The 22,077-nt window shown below is 37.3% G+C and overlaps 2 protein-coding genes across 4 annotated transcripts in view; both read left to right on the top strand.

Annotated features, from left to right (window-relative positions):
- Positions 1-12,008, top strand: part of Brcc3 (BRCA1/BRCA2-containing complex subunit 3) — a 44,729-nt gene extending 32,721 nt beyond the window's left edge. For 2 of the 3 annotated variants that reach the window (XM_070039436.1, XM_070039435.1), the window contains 4 exons: positions 3,063-3,194; positions 5,265-5,308; positions 9,203-9,373; positions 10,603-12,008. In XM_070039436.1, coding sequence (XP_069895537.1) covers positions 3,063-3,194; positions 5,265-5,308; positions 9,203-9,354 — 328 coding nt within the window. In that variant the 3' untranslated portion in view covers positions 9,355-9,373; positions 10,603-12,008. The remainder of the gene's footprint in view (positions 1-3,062; positions 3,195-5,264; positions 5,309-9,202; positions 9,374-10,602) is intronic. The other variant, XM_070039437.1, reaches the window with a different exon arrangement.
- Positions 12,009-14,833: 2,825 nt separating this feature from the next.
- Vbp1 (VHL binding protein 1) overlaps positions 14,834-22,077 on the top strand; it is a 52,302-nt gene continuing 45,058 nt past the window's right edge. Inside the window, exons 1-4 of the mRNA XM_070039434.1 lie at positions 14,834-15,029; positions 16,920-17,062; positions 19,763-19,838; positions 20,773-20,875. Of these exons, the coding sequence (XP_069895535.1) occupies positions 14,951-15,029; positions 16,920-17,062; positions 19,763-19,838; positions 20,773-20,875 (401 nt within the window). The 5' untranslated portion in view covers positions 14,834-14,950. The remainder of the gene's footprint in view (positions 15,030-16,919; positions 17,063-19,762; positions 19,839-20,772; positions 20,876-22,077) is intronic.

Raw genomic sequence — 22,077 nt, 5'->3', positions numbered from 1 at the left:
GATTTTGCAGCATTTAAAATCAATTTCTTGCTATTCAAGTCTAATGTTTTAATTCATAGGGTTTTTAAAATGCTTTTTGTCGGTTAAATTTATGCAAAAGTTAAATGAATTATGGGCTAAAGTTATATAATGTGGATTCCTGGTTTTGTCTGTATTTACACTTTTCTGCAGAACTTGATAGTTTTAGATGGTTCCATATTCCTCTCTGCCCTTCCTTTTATTTTGAAAAACACCCTTTAGCATTTCTTATAGAGCATATCTATTGTTAATGAACTTCTTAAGCTTTTGTTTATTTAGTAGAACATTAATTTCTCCTTTATTTTTCAAGGAGAGTTTTGCCTGATGCAATATTGATTGACAAGAATTTTATTTTCCTTTTTGGACTTTGAATAGATCATCCCAGTTCTTTCTAGTCTACAAGGTTTCTGCTGAGAAATAGACTGGCAAGCTCTTGTACATAATGAAGCACTTTTTCTGGCTGCTTTCAATATTTTTCTCATCTTTAACTTTTGATAGTTTGCTTATATGGCCTTGGTGTTAGTGTCATTGGATATGTCCTAGTTGTAGTTTTTTTACTTTTGTGAATTTGTACTTCTTTTCTCAGAAGTGAGTTATATCTCCAAATAATCTCTGTACCTTTCTTTCATCTCATTTCCTTCTTGAAATCATGTAAGGTATTGATCTACTTCCTACTGTCCTGTTAGTAGTCTCTTAGGCTTCTTCACTTTTTGCTTCATTCTTGCATCATTTTATTCCCGTCTATATTTCAGATGACCTAACTTCAAGATACTTATTTATGATTTTTGCTTGATAATATGCTCTTTACAGTTAAATTTTCAGTTGAGTAATTCTGTTTTTAGTTCCAGAATTCCTATTTGCTTCTTTTCTTTTTACAGTTTCCTTATCTTTGTTGATGGTTTCATTTTTTTCGTGTATCATTTTCCTTTTTTCATTTACTTACCTGTGTTTTCACTTGACCTACTTAAGCATCTTTATGCTAGTTATTTTAATTTCTTTGTCAAGCATCTCAGATCATTCTTTTCGTAGGATTGTTTTCTGGATTTTACCCTGTGATTTGGGTCTTGTTTCACTGTTTGTTTATATACCTTTTTTACAGAAGTGTTGTTATTATTGACACTCAGACATTTGAAAAAGCAGCCACCTGTCCTAGTCTTTATTGAATGGCTTTGTGCTAGGGAAAACATTCACTTGGTAAGTCCATCTAGAGATTCTGGGACTTTTCATACATTTTTGTTATTTCCAATTCCCTAAGCAACCAGTTTCTGCTTCTTTAGAGACATCCAAATTTCCTGCTCCCCATTCTGGCTTCATATAGAACTGAGTCTCTTTTGTTGCTCAGATTGTATCTATTTTCATCACCTTCCATACCAAGCTTTCAGTATTGTCAGCAATCAAGTCAAATGATACAGATTCTAGTCTCTCTGAAATTTCCTAGCTTAGGCTGGTCTGCTCTTTATTTACATCTCAAGGCAGGATCCTCAATGTGAGAGTTTCCATCCTCTTTGTACTATGAAAGGTCAAATAGGACAAGGGAAGTGCACAGGTACACAAAGTATCACAGATTTTTCTACAAGTTTTGCTGGAATCCCTGCTTTATTTTACATTTGTCTATATGTTAGAACTTTTCAACTGGTCTCTAGAGTTCTTCAAAGGTATTCTAATCAGTCTGGTGGTGTTCAGTGTCTCTGGAAGCACAAAGTCCTAAAACATTCTAGTATGTTGGCTTCCTCATGTATCTGTATTAACTATGAGCCTTACGCTACTGACTTTTTCAACTGAGACCTAGGACCCACAAACCCTTTTGAAAAATGTTTTCAACTTATTCTAAAGTTTCTTCCTTGGGATCAGAAAATACCCTTCTAGGAAAACTATTCCTGTCAGGCTCTTTTTCTTCCTGTTCTACTTGTTGGTACTGTTATTAGTCATTGCCAATGACTTCTAAATAGATGCTGTTTTATCTTTTCTAAACACTTCTTTGTCATAAATTTTAAATTTCTACCCGTTTTGGTCCAAGGATTGTTGTTTTCAATAACCTGACAGAACCTTTAGCACTTTCTTCTAGGAATTTGTGAAGATATGTGTCTAAATCCAATAAAAGATTGAAACTATTTTTGCCTGTGCTATTGATAGATTTACTTGGAAACCTTGGTAACTTTACTAATAGCAGTCTTAGTTCTGGAAATATCAATAATAATATCAGATATTACTTGAAAGGGCCTTCAAGCCACTTAGCAGCTGTGGCATATTTTTTCATAATTTTTCTCCTGACTTTTTAAGTATAGAGAGGTAAAGAGTGATTGTAATTTCCCATCATTTGTGGCATGGTACATAAGCATACTTATTGGGAAAGGATAGTACAGAACTAGATATTACTCTGTTTTACCACCCTGTGTCAAGGGGCCTGCAGTATGTCAAGGTCCCCAACCTGGATTCTCCACTGAACACACAGAAGTTTAGGTATATTGGGAGTATGAAGAAAAAAGAGATTCGTTGACATTAGTAACATACATATCTTTTTTCTTTCACAGTAGCATGAAAATACAAATATATGTGAACTTCTTAACTGTGTTCCCCGAAAGGAGAGAATGAGAAGTAAGGGTCATTTGTGAACAGAGTTAGAGCAAGTCAGAATGTGAATAATTCCATCTGTAAAATAAACAGTTTGCAGTTTCTCTTCTCCAGGCTTTATGATCAATTTGTTCAGCTTCACTGGCAACTTTCTGACTAAAAACAATATTAGTTGGCTATTTTCCTTGCCTGGGACCTTGAACTCCCAAAGGTTTCCGGTAAGTTAGCAGATGTAGATTCTGATTATCTATAGGACCAGGAATATTGACCCTTCAAGCAGACTCCTAATTTGCTCCCCAAATGAACCAGTTTGAACTCTCTCTACTTTGAAATTAAGCCACTTAATGAATTATTGCAATGCTTACCCTTTGAAACATGCCATATCCCCAGGTGTCAAAACTATAGAGAACTTATTATAATGAAGGGTTCAATACTGATCTGAACTGAACTGATCTGAACTGGTTATCTTGCAGATATGAGAGAATTGAAATCCCAATCCATATTGTACCTCATGTCACCATTGGGAAAGTATGCCTCGAATCAGCAGTAGAGCTGCCCAAGATCCTGTGCCAGGAAGAGCAGGATGCATATAGAAGGATTCACAGGTAGACACAGTTGTGCCTCTTTCCTACTTCTCAGAGCCAAAGCCTTTTATCTGTAACAGCTCAACTCTTGAGCCACATCTCCTTTCCTTTCACTGCTCTAATTACAGTTCTCACACTATGTTTTTTCAAAGAATGATATTGTTTCTATTAAGGCATTGTACAGAGGAGTTACCATTTCACAATTCAGGCAACGCATACATTTCCCTTTTGAACAATGTCACCCCTTCCTTCACTAACCTGTTTCCCCTTCTTGTCCCTGCCCATAAGTTACATAGTTCATTTTCCACAAAGTGTATACTGATTACCATGATTTCATTTGTTCACCCTTCCTCCCTCACTTTCTGTGACCATTCCCCTTTGTCTTCCCCAAGAAGCAAAAAAAAAAAAAGAGAAAGAAAGCACACACTACCACCATCAATAACAAAATATAACCCATGTTTCTGCTTCCTGAAATTCTTTTCGATAAATAGTATTTTAAATGTTCAGGAGAATTACACCTTTGGGTTCCTCCCCTACTGGTATCCTCCTTTGGTCTTACTGTTTGTGTGTAAATGCCAAGAGTCCTGAATAGGTTATCATGTCCAGTTGTATTTCACATGTAGCGTCCATATATAAAAGACAACATGCACTGTTTGTCTCTTTGAGCTTGGCTTACCACACTTAACTAGAGCACTAATTCCATCCATTTTTCTGCAAATGACATATTTATATTCTTTCTAATGAATGAGTGAAATTTCATTGTGTATAGGTACCACATTTTTTGATCATCAGTTGTAGAGCATCTGGACTGTTTCCATAACTTGGCTATTGTGAATATGCAGCAGTGAACATGGGTGTGCAAGTGTCTTTACGATATCCTGGCTGCTTTCCAGAATGGTCGTTCTAGTTTACATTCCCACCAACAGTGCAATAGGGTTCCTTTTACCCCATATTCCTACCAGCATTTGTTGTTTGAATTCCTGATGCTACCCAATCTAACTGAGGTGAGATGGAATCTCAAAGTTATTTTGATATACATTTCCTTTATGGCCAGGGATGGTGAACATTTTTCATATGTGTCTTTGCCATTCTTCTGAGAAGTTTCTCTTTAGCTCCATTGTCCATTTGTTGATTGGTTTGTTCAATTTAGAGAGGTTAGCTTTTTGAGTTCCTTGTATATTTTGGATATTAGACCTTCGTCTGATGTATTGCTGGTAAAGATCTTCTCCCAGTCTGTTGGCTGTCTCTCTAGTTGAGAAATGATGTTATTTGCTGTGCAGAAGCTTTTTATTTTGATGTAATTCCATTTGTCAAATGTCTCTTTTGTCTGCTTTGCCTGGGACTCTGGAAAAAGTTCCTGCCTATGCCTATAAGTCCTAATGTTTCTCCTACTCCATCTTGCAATAGTTTGTGGTTAAGGTCTTTGATCCATTTTGAGTTGATGTTAGTATATGGTGACAAACAGGAATCCAATTTTAGTTTTCTACATATGGGTGTCTGGTTTTCCCAACACCAATTATTAGAGAGGCTATCTTTTGTCCACCGTACATTTTTGGCTCCCTTATCAAATGTCAGATAACTATAAGGCTTTATTTCTAGGTCTTCAAGTCTGTTCCATTGATCTTTGGGCCTATTTTTGTGCCGGTACCAAATTGTTTTTGTTTTTATAGCTCAGTAGAGAGTGTGAGGTCTAGAATTGTCTTGCACTCTATTTTAACAGTCTCTTTAACATATCTTCCTGCCCTGGTATATTTGGATACTTCAAGGAAAAGTATATTTTCATTTTGTTTGTGAAAACAAAATAAATGACATTTTAGTAACCCTTTTCTACTAGATTTCCTCCATCAATGTATATCAAGGTTTTAGTGAGAGACATTAATTTCAAAGTCTGCTATTAGTATTTTTCAATTTTTTAAATAAAGTCATATCCCTACAATAATTTGGAAATAATAGGAATTGAAATGTAAATCATAAATATTCATCTAACTCAGTTGGCAAAGGTCTAAAGTAGATTTTGTTACAGATCATGACCTTTTTGTTTTCCCTTCAGTGTTGCTTTGTTACTGACATAAACTTATTTTATTTCTTTAGTCTTACACATCTGGACTCAGTAACCAAGATACATAATGGCTCAGGTAATGTTTCTTATTTCCTCGAATAGAGTGGTCTCTGAAATACTTACCTGACAGAAGCAAATTTAAGCAATAAAGGTCATGAATACCAGTTATCTTTTATTTTCCTTTCTCAAGAGCTTTACTGCTTTTGCTCACAAACTCTTTTTTTCCTGGTCCTGGGCCTCTTTGTGCTCAAGGCTAGCTCTCTACCATTTGAGCTATATTGCACCACTTCTGATTTTTGAGTGGCTAATTGGTGATAAGGATCTCGTGGGATGGGCTGGGAAGGTGGCTCAGTGGTAGAGCGCTTGCCTGGCATGCATGAGGCCCTGGGTTTGATTCCTCAGCACCACATAAGCAAAAAAAAAGGATCTCATGGGAAATTTTCTGCCTGGGCTGGCTTTGAACTGTGATCCTCAGCCTCTTGAGTAGCTAGGCTTACAGGTGTGAGCCACCGGTGCCTGAACTCCAGATAACTGCAAAATGCAGCCCAAAGTAAGATAAGAGGAAAGATTGAAAGAAATTTATTTATGATAGACCAATTCAGTGGTATACTGGCATATGTCTAACAACTACCTCTCAGGGAATAGCGATTTGATTTACTGTGTTTGCTGGTTTCCATGATAAAATCCTAGCATGGTAGCTCAAAAATAATGCACTGTTGTGAACTGTTATAAGCTGGTTCAGCACATTATCAGCAGCCTATAGACAGATAAAATGGAAGGCACAAGAGAGGAGAAGGTGTTTTCATGTTAATAGAGAAAAATTTCCTGTATACTGTTAAAGAGCAAAAAAAACTCACTACAATATACTTAAGACACTTTTATCCAACATCTACAACTCTGGAGCAATAAGTACTTTCTACATAACGCTGATCCCCCAGTGATTCAGTAAAGTCTTCCCCATTTACTTGCTAAGTGATAAGTGAGGAAAAGTAGACACTTTCAAATGTGACAGGCAGTAATCACTTTATGAAGAAAGGAAGGGAGACTTGGCTTGGTCCATCTGTCTCATCATTTCTGTTTGAGAATAAAACATTGCAAAGGGTTAATATTGGTTAAAAATAGTAATTTAAAAAGTATAATAATCACTTCAAATGTGGAATAGCTTAAATAGATCAGTGGAACTAGGTAAATCCTGGAGATAGGCCAATGTATGTTTAAGAATTAATATTTAATGTGATTTTTCAAATCGATAAAATGGATGGATTATTTACTGATTAGTGACGTTTTTTGCCGGTCCTGAGCCTTGAACTTACTCCTTAGCTCTGTCCCTGAGTCTCTCAGTGCTCAAGGCTTATGCTGTGCCACTTGAGCCACAGCATCACTTTGGGCTTTTTCTGTGTATGTGGTACTGTGGAATTGAACCCAGGGCTTCATGCCTGGTAGGCAAGCACTCTACCACTAAGCCACATTCCCAGCCCATGACAAAAAATTTTAAGCTTATTCTTTGCTAGACATTCTTCTGGACATTGGGATATAGTGCTGAATTTAACATAGGTTTCAAGAGCCTGTATTATTATTTTTCTGTTTCAAAGAAGGTAGATTCCTGTCCATAAATGTGTTCCAAATATGCTTAAGATTTTATAATTAAATATGGTTCAAACACTTTGGCAATTAAAATTGCCAGATATCCCACCAGTTCATCTAGGTGCGTACCCAAAAGTATTGAAAACAAAGTTTTAACATAAATTGTATACAAGTGTACCTGGCTGTATTATTCTGATACCCAAAACCCAAAAAGTAGAAATAATCCAAAGTTTGTTAATAGGTGAATGGATAAATAGTATGTAATATATGTATACAATGAAGTACTACTCAGGAATAATAACAAACTACTGACACATGAACAACCTGGATGAATCTCAGGTATTATGCCTGGTGCAAGAAGCATCATATAAAAAGCCATATACTGTATAGTTACAAATTCATGAATAGGGAAGCCTAATTTATGCTGATAACTATGTTGGTAGCTGTTTGAGGATAGAGGGTGAAGGCACATTTTGCTTAAATGGAATTGTTGAGAGGATTCTTGGGGTGATAGAAATGATTTCTGTTTCTGCTGGGGATGTTATATGGGGTATACAGTTTTCAAAATTCATTGCACTGCATACTTTAAATTGATTTATTATGTATAATCTGCCTCTCCCTATTGATGATCATTTTAAGAAAACACAAAAGAATACTTTTCAAATTCTAGGGACATGGTGGCCTAAGTATAATCTGAAACTCTGAACTCATAAAAGATTTGACTAAATAAAAATTGAACACTTTCATAGGCCCCTACAGAAAAACTTAAATACTAAATATAATATTTTAAAGAAGTATGAATCAAGACCCAGTTACCATTTTTTTCACCCACTGGGAAAGATTAAATTGAGAGACAACTAGACAGGGATGTGGGAAAAGTAAAATTGCCTCTGTTCCTGAAATTATAATATGGTATAATCAATTAAAAAGTGGTTTATCAGTTTTAAAGTATACATGAATTTAGGTATGACAATTCCACTTAAGCAGAGAGCAGAAATTAGATGCCACTTAGATCTCTATCAGCAAGAGACTTATTAAGTTGATATATCTATTGAGTTTTATGTAGCTTTTAAGGAAAACTAGATTTTTAAACTTTTATTGAAAAAATACTTATGATATTGTTTTTTGTTTTTTTGGGGGGGAGGGGGTCCAGTCGTGGGGCCTGAACTCTGGGCCTGGGCGCTGTCCCTCAGCTATTCAGCTCAAGGCTAGCGCTTTACCACTTGAGCCACAGCGCCACTTCCGGCTTTTTTCTTTTTGCTTATGTGGTGCTGAGGAATGGAACCCAGGGCCTCATGCATGCAAGGCAAGCGCTCTACCACTGAGCCACCTTCCCAGCCCCTACTTATGATATTGTTATGGGGGAAAGTAACACCCAAAATAAGTATATCCATGCACAAATATCTCTAGAAAGATTTGTATTAAAGTGTTCATTTCAATAAATCATGTATTAAGAGACAAGAAGTATTTCTGTTAGGCAGATTGGGTTTTAAAAGTGTGCTATAAACTAGATACTGATGGCTCATGCCTGAAATTCTAGCTGATCAGGAGGCTGAGGTCTAAGGATGGTGGTTCAAATCTAACCCAGGTAGCAAAATCTGTGAGACTCAAATCCAATTAACTACCCTCCCAAAAAAGCTAGAGTTGTGGCTTAAGTGATAGAGCACTAGCCTTGGGCAAATTTTTTTTTTTAATCTCATGGATAGCACCAGGCACTGAGTTTAAGCCCCAGGACACACACACACACACACACACACACGTACACGCACACACACACTTATCCGCATGTTATAGAATCTTTGTCTTACCATGAAGCTGAACACACTGACACACACACACACACACACACACACACACAGACACACACACAAAACTACCTGCATGTTATAGAATCTTTGTCTCACCATGAAGCTGAATATTTATGGTAAGACATAAAATATAACTCCCTTGTTCTTCATCTCTCTTGTTTTCTCATTTTGAAAGAGGACCTCTCAGGTGAGTTGAATTAATGTATTTATTTCTTTAATTATATGCATAACATTTGATAGGCAAATAGCTAGCTCTCTAATAGTCACTTAGCGTTGAAAGGGCTGAAGGGCTGGGAGGAGCCCTCCTGCTTTCTTAGCACTTCTGCCTCAAGGAATGGAGTTGGCCATTTTTCTGCTCTCAATATAGCCAGGCTTCTCACTGGCTTGTGAATGTAGGGTGCTCAAAGTGACTTTAGAAATTGGTATTTTCTTTGCCCGGGCCCAATTTATTGCATTATTTCTACTTCTCCATCTCCTTTTTTTTCTGTATTCATGACTGAGGTGCTATTGGTGGTGAAGTAGGAACATGCTATGAAATGAGCTTTGCCACAGTTAGCTCATCTGTCTTTTTCCCAAAGTGTTTACCAAGAATCTGTGTAGTCAGATGTCAGCAGTCAGTGGACCTCTCCTGCAATGGTTGGAGGACAGACTGGAACAAAATCAACAGCATTTACAGGAGTTGCAACAAGAAAAGGAAAAGCTTATGGAAGAACTTTCTTCCCTAGAGTAAAGTAGAAGACAAAAATGGGGTAAGTTTGTGCACTAAACGTCATCTAGAATCCACACACAGCTCATAAGTTAGCAGACAGTGAAACAGTTCTTCTTATATTCCAGTAAGTAAGTTTTATGCATGCAATAAACTCAAGATGTCTTCCTAAAATTTTCACTACAGCTTGTTGAATCATCTCACCTATAATTGACCTACAAATAATAAAAGAGTTTTATTTTGTATGGCTATAGGAAGTACATTGGCAAGAGATATCTGGGAATAAAATGAGGAGTTCATTTAAAATGTTTGTTTTTCTCTTTTTAAACTTGGAAGTATTTATTTTTGTTTCCAGTTACACCTATCCCCTATAATAAGCTAAAGGAAGAAGAGTTTTTTACGTTTTGATTTTGTATTTCTGATGCTTCTGGGTGATGCTAGGATTCCAAAAGGTACTAGAGGTGCCTCATCAGCACCCACCTTCCTATTCTTTGCCCTTGTTGAGAGACAATAGGTATTCTGAGATACCAAATACTGCGTCTAATATGGGCATCCTTTTTAACCAACCAAACGAGTTATAACTTGTGACTGTGAAGCAAGTCTCTACTGAACAGATCCTATATATCTAGGAATTTTCATTGTAATTTAAATTTATTTTTCCAGAAACATTTAGAACCTAGGATGTAATAAGAATCATACTTTAAAAAGTTTGATTGTGGCTGGGCACCCATGGCTCATGCCTGTAATCCTAATTATTCAAGTGTCTAGGTTTGAGGATGATGGTTCAAAAGCAACCCAGGAAAACAAATCTTCTATATTCTTATTTCTAATTGACAAAAACCCAGAAGTAGAGGTGTGGCTCAAGTGGTAGAGTGCCAGACATAAGGGGAAAGGCCAAGTAAGAGTGTGAGACCCTTGAGTTCAAGTCCTAATACTGGCACACAAAAAATTTGATTACACTATTCCTGTCAAATATCACCATGAACAATAAGTATGTCTTCAGAAAAGAGTTATATGTTGAGAATTAAAGTGGGGATTGGAGAAGTAGAAAAGAAAGAAGAGACCTTCAGTCTCCAAAACAATGCTAAAGGTTGTTTTTTGGTTTGGGTTTTTCTTCTTGTTTCTTCCCTAGATTATCACAATTCTAGAAGTACTCGTATCAGAACAGCTTATATTCAGAACCACTATTCTGAAACTTAAATGGAATGTAGGTACTGTATTTTCTCTCGTGTTCCTCACCAGAGTTCTCTATTCTTTTTTCTTTTCCTCTAGGGAAGGTGAAAATACCCAGAGAACAATTACACTTTAAAAAAAGCTAAATTGATTTTGATGAACCAAAAATTAGAGTGCTCACATTACTCCACTTCAAGACTTAATGTGAAGCTCCAGTAATCTGGACAGTATGATTCTGGCAGAGGAGTAGACACATGGATCAATGGAACAGAAGAGAGAACAAAAATAAGTCTGATTAAGTACAAAAGTGGTTCAATGGAGAAAGGACAAACTTTTCAATAAGTCATGCTAAAGTAATAAATACCTAAAAGCAAAAAAAAGAACTTCAACCTAAACCTAGTATCTCCTATAAAAGTTACCTCAAAATGTATTATGGATTTAAATGTAAAACTATAAAAGTTTTAGAAAAATGCCATAGGATAAAAATCTGTAGGAAATAAATTCTTAGACTTCAAGTCAAAAGCACAATACATAAAGAAAAAAAAGTTGTAACATTGTATTTCATCAAAATAAGAAGAAAGAACAAGCTACAAATAGAAAAAAATATTAATATTTAATTAGTGTGGGAACACTGTGTTCAAGACTCAAAGATAAAAAATATCTAAAAAGTGAGTGAGAAACCTGAGTAGCTGTTTCACCAAAACGTGTGATACATAAGTCATGATGTGAAAAAATGTCATGAGTATAGGAAATGCAGATTAATGCCACAGTGAAGGTATTTGTGCTTATCAGAATGGCTGAAGAAAAATAGGGAAACTACCACACATTATTGAGAATACAAACTAATTGGTTTTTTTAATCAATGACAGGAATGTAAAATGGTATATCCACACCGGAGAAAACTCTGGAAATTTCTTTTGAAGCTAAACATAGACATTACCTGTGACTCAGCAGTTGCACTCCTGCACATTTATACCAGAGAAATGGAAACTGGTATTGTCACAAAAGTTTTCAAAGCCGCTTTATTTGTATTAACCAGAAATCAAAAACAACCCAGATATCCTACAATAGATAAGTGATTAAACAAATCTCTACTATTGAATACTGCTTTTAATGGAAAAAAAAATACAAGGCTACTAACCACATTGAATTTATATGAAAAAGCTAATCTCAATAGGTCACATACTGTGTGATTGCACACATTACTGAAATGTCAAAATTATAGGAACGAAGACCAGATTAGTGGTTTCCAAGGATAGGACTGAATGAGGTATGGCATATGTATAACTATATAGGAATACACAAGAAGTTCCTTTGTGGTGATGGAAGTTTTGTATATTGATTGTAGTGTTGTGTGTGAATCTGTACCTGTGTTAAAATTGTATAAATCTATATATACACAAATGCATGTCAAGTTTGGTGACCATAGAGTCTGTAGTCTGCTTAGTTATATACCATGTACTATTTTTGCAACATTCAATTACTACAAAATAAAACCTTGGAAATTTTAACAAAGAAAATGGGAGCTTGATTTTTCAGTGTTATAGACATCATTTACAAACCTGAAAAAGGGAAGAAAGATAAAATGAACTCTGATGTTGAACTGAAAGTTAAAGTATTTGAACTCTTTTCGAAGGAAGAGGTGTATGTGTTCATGAAGAGGAATTAAAAGTGACACCCATTATCAATGAGCACCCCTACCACCACGATGGTGGTTATCACATACCATTCTCCATGAAAAGTGGGATAGAGTTGGTAGTTCAGAAATAAAGCCGCACATGTGTAGTCAGCTGATTTTTAACAAATGAGCCAAAAATATTGGTTGGGGTAAGAATAGTCTTTTCAACTAATGATCAGACAAATATCCACATGTAAAAGAATGAAGTTGGACCACTACCACACATCATATGAGCATTAACTCAAAATGTTTCACACTTAAATATTAGAGCCTACAATTATAAAAACCACATATGACATCTTATTTGAAAAATTTTATTAGGAAAGAACAGATTGTTATATGTATGCATATAATGTACTTTGAGAAAAACTTTATTTCTTAGCCCCTCCACATCCCCCTTTTTAACTTTTTAGGGAGCCTCACTATGTATGTTTTATTTATTTTTTAATATATTCCATTATATTTATCTTCGCCATTGCCCTGTCTTCCCTGCTCCCCAAGATTGACCCATACCTTTACAAGCATGTCTCTTTCTTTTGATCAGTCATGGGGCTTGAACTTTGGGCCTGGGTGCTGGCCCTCAGCTGTTCAGCTCAAGGCAAGCACTCTACCACTTGAACCACAGCACTACTTCCGGTTTTCTGGTGGTTAACTGGAGATAAGAATCTCACAGACTTCCTGCCCAGGCTGGCTTTGAACCATGATCCTCAGATCTCCTTAGTAGGATTATAGGTGTGAGCCACCAGCTCTGTAGCTCAACATGGTAGAATGCTAGCCATGAGCAAAAGCACTCAGAGATAGTGCCCAGGCCTGAAGTTCAAGCCCCACTGACCAATAAAAAAAAAGCCTGTAATCCTAGCAACTCAGGAGGCTGAGATCTGAAGACTGTGGTTTGAAGCCAGCCCTGGTAGGAAAGTCTGTGAGACTCATCCCCAATTAGCCACCAAGAGCTGGAAGTGGAGCTATGATTTAAAAAAAAAATACAGTGCTAGCCTTGAGCGAAGAAGCCCAGGTAACAGTGCCCAGGCCTTGAGTTTAAGCCCCAGAACTGGCGCATGCATGCACACACACACACAACTGAAACTTTAAATGAGTCTGTTGTTTTGTATGAAAAAATACCTACGGATAAGGCTGAACACTGTTGGCTCAGGTCCGGAATCCTAGCTACTTGGGAGCATCTTCTGGCAGGAATTAGTGTTGAAGGCCAGTCTGGACAAGTAAACTTTGTAAGATGGTATCTCAACAGAAAAAGCAGGGCATGATGTTGCACACCTGTCATCTCCGCTATAGGAGGAAATGTAAATAGGATCATAGTGTAGCTCCAACAAAAAGACCACATTTCAAAATAACCAGAGCAAAAAGGACTGGAGGTATGGATCAAGTGGTAAAGTGCCTGCCTAGAAAGTGTGAAACTTTGAGTTCAAACCATAGTATCACTTAAATAAGAAGTGAGGAGGGAGCAGAAAGGGAGAAAAGGAGAGAAGGAAAGAAAGGTATTGAAAAAGAAATGTCCTGGCCAGGCATTGGTGGCTCATGCCTGTAATCTTAACTACAATGGAGGGTTAAATGTGAGGATTACGGTTCAATGTCAGCATTGGCAGGAAAATCCATAAGACTCTTACCTACAATAAACTACCCAGAAAAAGCAGGAAATGATTCTGTGGCTTAAAGTGGTAGCGCATTAGTCTTGAGCAAAGAAGCTCAGGGACAGTGCCCAAGCCATGAGTTCAAGTCCCAGGACTGACACAAAAAGAAAAAAAAAGGAAACATCACTATAGCTCTAGCCAGCCCTTAGTCCTACAAGCCCATGGGTTCCATCCCCATCACTGCAGAAAAACAGAACCAGAACCCACCAACAATAACTCAGTTCTTTGTTGAGTTGGGGGTAGGTAGTTGGGGAGGTGAGAAACCATTGCCTACTTGGAGATTTAGGGGAGAAGGACTGACTGCTAGTGGGTAAAGGGCTTCTTCTGAAAGTTATATACATTTCATAAATTGACCATGGTGACAGTTGCACAATTCTATGACTATATTAGTAAGTATTCAATTGTGTATTAAGTGGGAAAATGATATATGAATTAAATAACAATAACTTAACAAAAATGTACCTTTCAAGGATAAAGTGATTTGAAATTAATGTATGTGCCTGTCAAAACAAACTATAACATTCTTTTAAGGAACATGTCAAAATATACACTAGCACCTTTAAGAATTAGAAGTCACCATTATGACTATCCTCAATGGTTTGAAGGAAAATATTAACATAAAATAATAAAAGAAAAAATTAAGAAATGTCACATGTTCTGGATGGGATTAACAGGGGAGTAGACTCCAAAGGGGGGAAAACTCCAAGATTTTTAATACTCGCTAAACTGTTGCTTATTCCATCCTGGAGCCTGTGTTGTGTCGAGAATCTGCCCTCACTCCTTTGGAGATCCTAGCCTCAAGTTCAGAGGGTGCATCACGTCCCAAAGGATGGTCTAGTAACCCCTCCCCCCCCCCCAGGCCTCCTGCCAGCTTTCCCAGCAATCCTGCAAACCCTGGTGCTTTGTGACTTCAAATGCCACCTCATAATGTGAGAGCTCCATGTCATGCTGCGCGAAGAAATTTACCAGGTACCAGTCGCCTTAGGGCCAGACCTTTCCCCAACATCTGAGACTCCTCATCCTCTGCCAAGCGGGGCACTCATCCCCGCTGGTCAGGGAGAGGAGGGACTGGACTCTACAGCCTTTAACTTCCTGGCTGGTAGTACATGCCTGGGATGATCACATGGGATTGTCAGCGTCCAAGGCTGCCCTCGGGGCTACCACCGAAGAGCCCACGGAACCAGAGCGAAAACACCTTTCCAGTGAGTAACGGGCTGAGTTGGGGCAGCTCACACAGCTAGCGCAGCTTAAGTGCAATCAAACCACTGTGTTTTAATGTCAAATTCTAAAATTGTATTTAAATCACTTACAGGGGGGACTGGTGATGGGATAACAAGTCAGGTTTCTTAGAATGTTCTTATTTTCCATGTCTACCCCACGTCTCCCAAATCAGTACATTCCTTGAGTCTTCAGAAATACAAGAAGCAGTCTATTGAGTATATAACCCTAAGGTATTTCTAATAAGGTTCATAGGTAGGTTATAGTGTCCACAAGAAGATTTTTGTGCCCTTGTGTGTATTTCTAGGGTGAAAGTTTTGATTCTAGTCATGGGGCTTGAACTCTGGGCCTGGGTGCAGTCCCTTCAGCTCAAGGCGAGTGCTCTACCACTTGAGCCACAGCACCACTTCCGGTTTTCTGGTGCTTTATTGGAGATGAGTTTCACAGACTTTCCTGCCTGGGCTGGCTTTGAACCACGATCCTGGGATCTCAGCCTCCTGAGTAGATAGTATTACAGGCGTGAGCCCCCATTGCCCGTCAAACTGTTTGATTCTTAAAATGTTGTTGCTTCAAATTCAGACTTCCAGCTGTGTCCACTGCCTATTGTTTCGGCTCCTAATAAGCAGTAACTTTATAAATAATATTATGTAAGTCCTAGTGCTGTGGGAATCTTCACAGCTGACCCACCATCAAATTACCTCTCTATTTTGGTCTTTTATTTTATTTATTTTTATTTTTGGGTCCAAGTAATGGGGCCTGAACTCTGGGCCTGGGCGCTGTCCCTCAGCTCTTCAGCTCAAGGCTAGTGCTCTACCACTTGAGCCACAGCGCCACTTCCGACTTTTTTTTCCTGCTTATGTGGTGCTGAGGAATCGAACCCAGGGCCTCAGGCATGCAAGGCAAGCGCTCTACCACTGAGCCACCTTCCCAGCCCCTTGATATTTTTATTTTATTATTTATTTATTTATTTATTTTGGTCAGTCGTGGGGCTTGAACTCTGGGCCTGGGCGCTCTTCCTCAGCTCTTCAGCTCAAGACGAGCACTCTGCCGCTTGACCCACAGCGCCACTTCTGGTTTTTGAGTGGTTTATTGGAGATAAGAGTCTCACGGACTTTCCTGCCCGGGCTGGCTTTGAACCGTGATTCTCACATCTCAGCCTCCTGAGTAGCTAGGATTACAGGAGTGAGCCACCAGCACCCAGCAATATTTTATTTTTAACTTATCCAATGAATCCATCTATATTTGCCTTTTAACTTGTATCTTGTCATCATGAAATGTAATGTTGCAATTGTATACTACATTAAATACATAAGTTCAGTTATATTTTTTTTTCAAATTTTGATAAGCATTATTCTGACCATGTAATCAATTCTGGGAAAATATATGCTATCCAGCCCTGGATGGTTATGTAATGTGTGCCAGAACAGACCCAAGGTGAACAGCAGTTAACTATGAAAAAGAGAACAAGAAAGGGGAAAAGGTGTATTTTACTTTATACCTTTATACCAAAGGCTCCTACAACCTCAAATAATGAAGAAAAAGGAAACCTGCCAGGAGAATGTACAGAAAGGAGAATACTACACACGTCTAACTTAATAGAAAGGAAAGAAATTTATTCTGCATAACTTTAAACATGAGGCAGCAGCTGGTATATTTGGTAATACATGAATGTGTGTGAATACTTAAGGTCAGCCTGCTGCTGGGAAACATTAATTAAACACTTTTGTTTAGCCCCTATCTTACTTTGTAATGGGAGTCTTCATTTTGAAAGGAAAAAGAACTTTGAATTGATAGTAGAGAATAATCACATACAAAGGGGAAATGAAATGATGGACGTTAACTTTTCTGTTTTAATACCATTGTTTCTACTTTAGGCCTAGTAAAGTACATAAATGGAACAAATATGAATGCTGAACGACCATTTAATATTCTTCTGGAGAAAACTGGGAACTGCAACTGGGTAGTGGTGTTCAAGGCACTAATTACAGTACACCACCTCATGATTCATGGAAACGAGGTAAGTTAAATGTATACACCTAGAGCAATCATTGCCTTCCTTCGAGTACAAATAACTAAGTACAAAATTGAAAAATGTTTATTTCTTAAAGCCTTTCTTCCACTAATGACAAGTGGGGGTGAAATAGTATATACTGAAACATCTATTTCCTGCTTTTTAAAAAAATGAATCAGCCTTCTTTAAAGTACACCATTTACATGCTGCTAAAGTACTCACTGGTTATCAAACAGCAGAGTGGATATTTGTTGTTTAGACATCTTAGATAAATTAAACAAAAATCCCAATATTTGGCATTCTAAAGTGTGTCACATCATTACCTGTCAGCCTCTCCCCACACATCTACTCTTGGTATTTCACATATATGTTAATAGAACATAACAGAGATATCAAAAATAGAGCAACTATTATATGGGAGCTTGGTGATCCTAAAACATGAAAAGAATATTTTTTTGTGAGTTCTGTAGCTAGCACTCAGGGATTGGCACTTGCTTGATTTGCATGCTTTGCTAGCACTCAACCAATAGATCTATTCCTCTACCCTGGCTCTTTGCTGGCCAATTGGAGATAGAGTCCTGCAGACATTTCTACCTGGATTGGCTTCAAACCACAATCCTCCAGAACTTAGTCTCCTGGGTAGCTAGAATCACAGGTATAAGCCACCCATGCCCAACTGGGGAAAAGAATTTAAAGTCTATTAGCACAAATGGTGTTCCTACCAAAATAAAGTAGACTAAGATCCTTATTTTACTTCATATGCAAAAGATTGAAGAAATTTTCTGTGACATTAGGAAAGATTGATACCATAAAATTAAAAGGACAGCCAGGTGCCAATGGCTTACACCTGTAATCTACTCAGGAGGCTGAGATATGAGGCTCATGGTTCAAAGCCAGCTCAGGCTTATTTCCAATAAGCTACCAAAAGGCTGCAAGTGGAGCTGTGGCTCAAATGGTAGAGCATTAGCTTTGAGCAAAAGAAGCTCAGGGATAACGCCCAGGCCCTGAGTTCAAGCCTGTGAACTGGCACACACAAAAAAAGTTAAAAGGAATCCTGTGTGGTGAGACCAAAATAGGATACTGTTAAGGGAGAAATACAAAGGCACAATGCCTGTGTGCCTCTGCATATTAACATAAAAATATGTATTTAAACAAACTCCATATGGAAACAAGAGACCTCTCTTCTTTATTCATTTAATTTATTAATTTTTTATATTTTATTTTTTATGATTCTGTCTTGATTCCCTTATGTATGGTGTATTTAAGTGTATATCTTCAGGCGGGTGGGGGATTACAGAACTTGGGGTAAAAAGGGTGGAAAGTTCAGCAATGGAGCTCACTAGACACTGGTTAAAGTGAACTGTAAAACTTGTGGGTGGAGATGGGAGGGAGGGACTGGGAGAGAGAGGGAACAGGAAGACACTGTGGAAAAGGAAATGTACTCTACCTGACTCATGTAAATGTAACCCCTTTGCACATTACCTCTACAATAACAATAAAGTAATTTTTAAAAAATTAAAAGGACACATTTAGAACATATACATTACAAACTAAAGACTAATAACACACAATTCTAAGAAAAAGGCAAAACCGTGAGTAAAAGTAATGAAGAGAGAGTTCATGAAAAAGAAGACCAAATGGCTGAGAGCATACCCAAATTGGCAAATTTTAAAATATTACGATAGTATAAAGAATTGAGAGGATTTTAATGAAATGAGAGCTCTCACATTCTGAATTGGGTGTGAATTAGCAGTTACTGCAGTTTACCACTTTGGAAAAGAGAATGTTGAAACACCTTTAGTATTAAACAAGATGTATAGGAACAATGTTGGATTTCACTCAACAACTTGTTTCTTCCATTTAAAATACAGTAGCACACACATATGTATATATGAATATGTATTTTTCCGTGGAAAAATACATATGAAACTGTAAGGAAACAGATTGTAAAGATAATATGTTAAAATTATAATGCCAGTTACTTCTGATAGAGAAAAGAAATGGATCTTGGGGATGACTCCAAGGGTAATTTTATTTTAAATGTAATGCTTTATTCCTCTTAGTATAAAAATATTCTCAAGGCAGGTTTGTCAAAACTTACATGCTGCCGGTCACTGGTGGCCCACCCCTGTAATCCTAGCTACTCAGGAGGCTGAGATCTGAGGATCATCGTTCAAAGCCAACCTGGGCAGGAAAGTCCATGAAATTCTTATCTCCAATTAACTACCAGAAAACTGGAAGTGGCGCTGTGGCTCAAGTGGTAGAGCGCTAGCCTTGAGCTGAAGAGCTCAGGGACAGCACCCAGGCCCAGAGTTCAAGCCCTATGACCTTAAAAAAAATGAAAAAAACTTAGATGCTGTCATTTCTACATAGCTAGAACCTAGATATGTAAATTTTTTCTTTGTATTGTCTTGTACTATAAAATGACTCAAAAAGTAAAAGTATGGAATGATTAGACAGTCTTGGGGAAAGTATTTAACCTCTATTATTATTATTTAGCAGTATTATTATACCCTACCATTATTAATTACATGAGTAGGAAAGAACTGACAGTAGTGTAAATCATTATATGCAATCATGTTCAAGTTACTTCTCCTAAAATAAAAACTGTGATAGAATTATATTAAATTTATAATGACAAAATAATTAATGAGCTTTCTTGGTATACAGAAACTAATTTTATAACTTGACACATTTGTTTGACAGCGTTTTATCCGTCATGTTGCATCTCGAAATTCTTTGTTTACTTTACACAACTTTCTGGATAAAGGTGTCCCAGAAGGTAGGCTAAGTCTTTGGTGGAAATATTTCTGAGTGGCAAAGAGGAAAAACATTTTAAAAAATGTGAAGCTAAGAAATGTTTCTAAATTATAAATGTTATAATGTGTTGTACATTTTATGAAAGTATATAACCTCTATATTTGTTAATATAGCACATTTGATTGCTTACTATGAATAACATAATATTCTGTTTTTAGATACATAAACATTAATGATACCTACATGACCCTACTCAGTGAGACCTTGTTCAGCCTACCAAAAATTGTACCACAGCCTGTATGTCATTTCTCTACCTGAGTTATCTTCTTTCTACTTTTCACCATATATTTTGAGTTATTCCCTATGTCTTCACTAGAATGTAAACTCTATGAGGGCAGGGATGGTTCTCTTAGTTTGTTTACAACAAAAATTTCAATACTTAAAACCTAGGTATTGAGTGGCCTAGAGTGGGCACTCAGTAATTATTCAGTGAATGGATTAACTGTACAAATAAGTCAAGATATATTCAAAGATTGAGTAGTGAGAAGTAGAATTTATATCATGGCTTCTCTCTGATTTCTCCGTGGAGTGAACAGCAGTATCGTTTGCTGAATGGAAAGAAGGTAGAAAAGGGAGGGTGGGGAGCACATGAGAACAGCAAGGGAAATGCTACATATTTAAAATAGTCCAAAATATCAAAGGAGCTGATAAAGTTCAATTACTTCCTCTGTTCAGAAATGTAACCATCTCGCCACATGATAAATGGTGATACCAAGGCTTTAAGGCAATAAATACTATCTTGCACAGGATGTCAAGCTAGATGCTTACTAAGGGAATTTGTGCTTCAGAGATTTTGAGGTATACAGGAGAATGTGGACTGATAAGGGTTTTCATTTCTTGACATAGTATAAATAATATTGGTTGAATTGGAAATGATCAGCACATCTAATTTTTAGGTCCAACTATGTCAACCTTCATCAGACGATACAGCAGATACTTGAATGAAAAGTCACTCGTATATAGACTGATTGCATATGACATCACAAAATCCAAGAGAGGGTCAGTAAATAGAATTAGTTTTTAAGGAAAAACTACTTAGATGGTCCTTGTAATTTGCCAAAAAACACAGTTTGAAGTACCCAGTTTTTGGATGCCTCCTTACAGACCACCAGAGGCCACGATTAATGCAAACAACAAAGAGTTGTTTATTGCAAGCTTGAGCTTGATTCTTCGCCCACTTGGTAACGGGTGAGAAACAAGTTTACAAGTTTGGGGGGTTTTACACAAGCAGTTACATGATTGATTAAAAATTGCATAGTACTGAGGTTTTGCTTTTGCTTGTTTTTTTTTTTTTTTTTTGGTCGGTCATGGGGCTTGAACTCTGGGCCTGGGCGCTGTCCCTCAGCTCTTCAACTCCAGGCAAGCGTTCTACCGCTTGAGCCACAGCGCCACTTCCAGTACTGAGGTTTGAGTTTACCCTGACCACACATTTTTTTTTCTGGAACACTTGGGCAATTGCTCTGTTTTTTAAGGGTGGGCAGGGTTGGTGGCAACCTGCGGGGTTTTTTTTCCGAAAACTGTTCCTCTTTCGGAGTTATTCTGAGGGCAGCACAGCTCTTAATATGGAGTTATTTTAGCTCTTCATTCCCTCCTCTAATAGAGAATTGGGGACCAATTATGGTTCCCTAATTGGCACAGGTTTTTTTTTTCTTCTTCCGGTCGTGAGACTTGAACTCTGGGCCTGGGCGCTGTCCCTCAGCTCTTCAGCTCAAGGCTAGTGCTCTACCACTTGAGCCACAGCGCCACTTCTGCCTTTTTTCTTTTTGCTTATGAGGTGCTAAGGAATCGAACCAAAAGCCTCATGCATGCAAGGCAAGGGCACTACCACTGAGCCACCTTCCCAGCCCCCTGGCACAGTTTTTTATATTTACAGTTTGGTATTGGGATTTTAGAACTAATAGACTGCGCTGATTTTTTTTTTACAAGGTTTAATTGTGAGTAACAAAATTAACAGTACCAAAGGCCCTTACATTTTTTTTTTTTACCAGTTAGACTTTGTGTATTACAGCTAACTTTAATTTCATACCAGCTGTATTTATAAGCTTTAATTTTTAAGATAGACCATTTGCTATATATTTAAACTTTTTGAGGTTTGTTTTTTAAGACCATTTTTACTTTTTAATTTTATTTAGAGGATACCAAATTTTTAATTTTTTTAAAGCTTTCTTTTAACCTTTTTTTTTTTTTTTTACAAGTTCTAT

This window comes from Dipodomys merriami, unplaced genomic scaffold (assembly GCF_024711535.1).
Source record: "Dipodomys merriami isolate MVZ:Mamm:240054 unplaced genomic scaffold, mDipMer1.0.p SCAF_3, whole genome shotgun sequence".
NCBI lineage: Eukaryota > Metazoa > Chordata > Mammalia > Rodentia > Heteromyidae > Dipodomys > Dipodomys merriami.
Note: the sequence above shows the minus strand (reverse complement) of the source record. Positions and strands in the feature narration are given on the sequence as shown.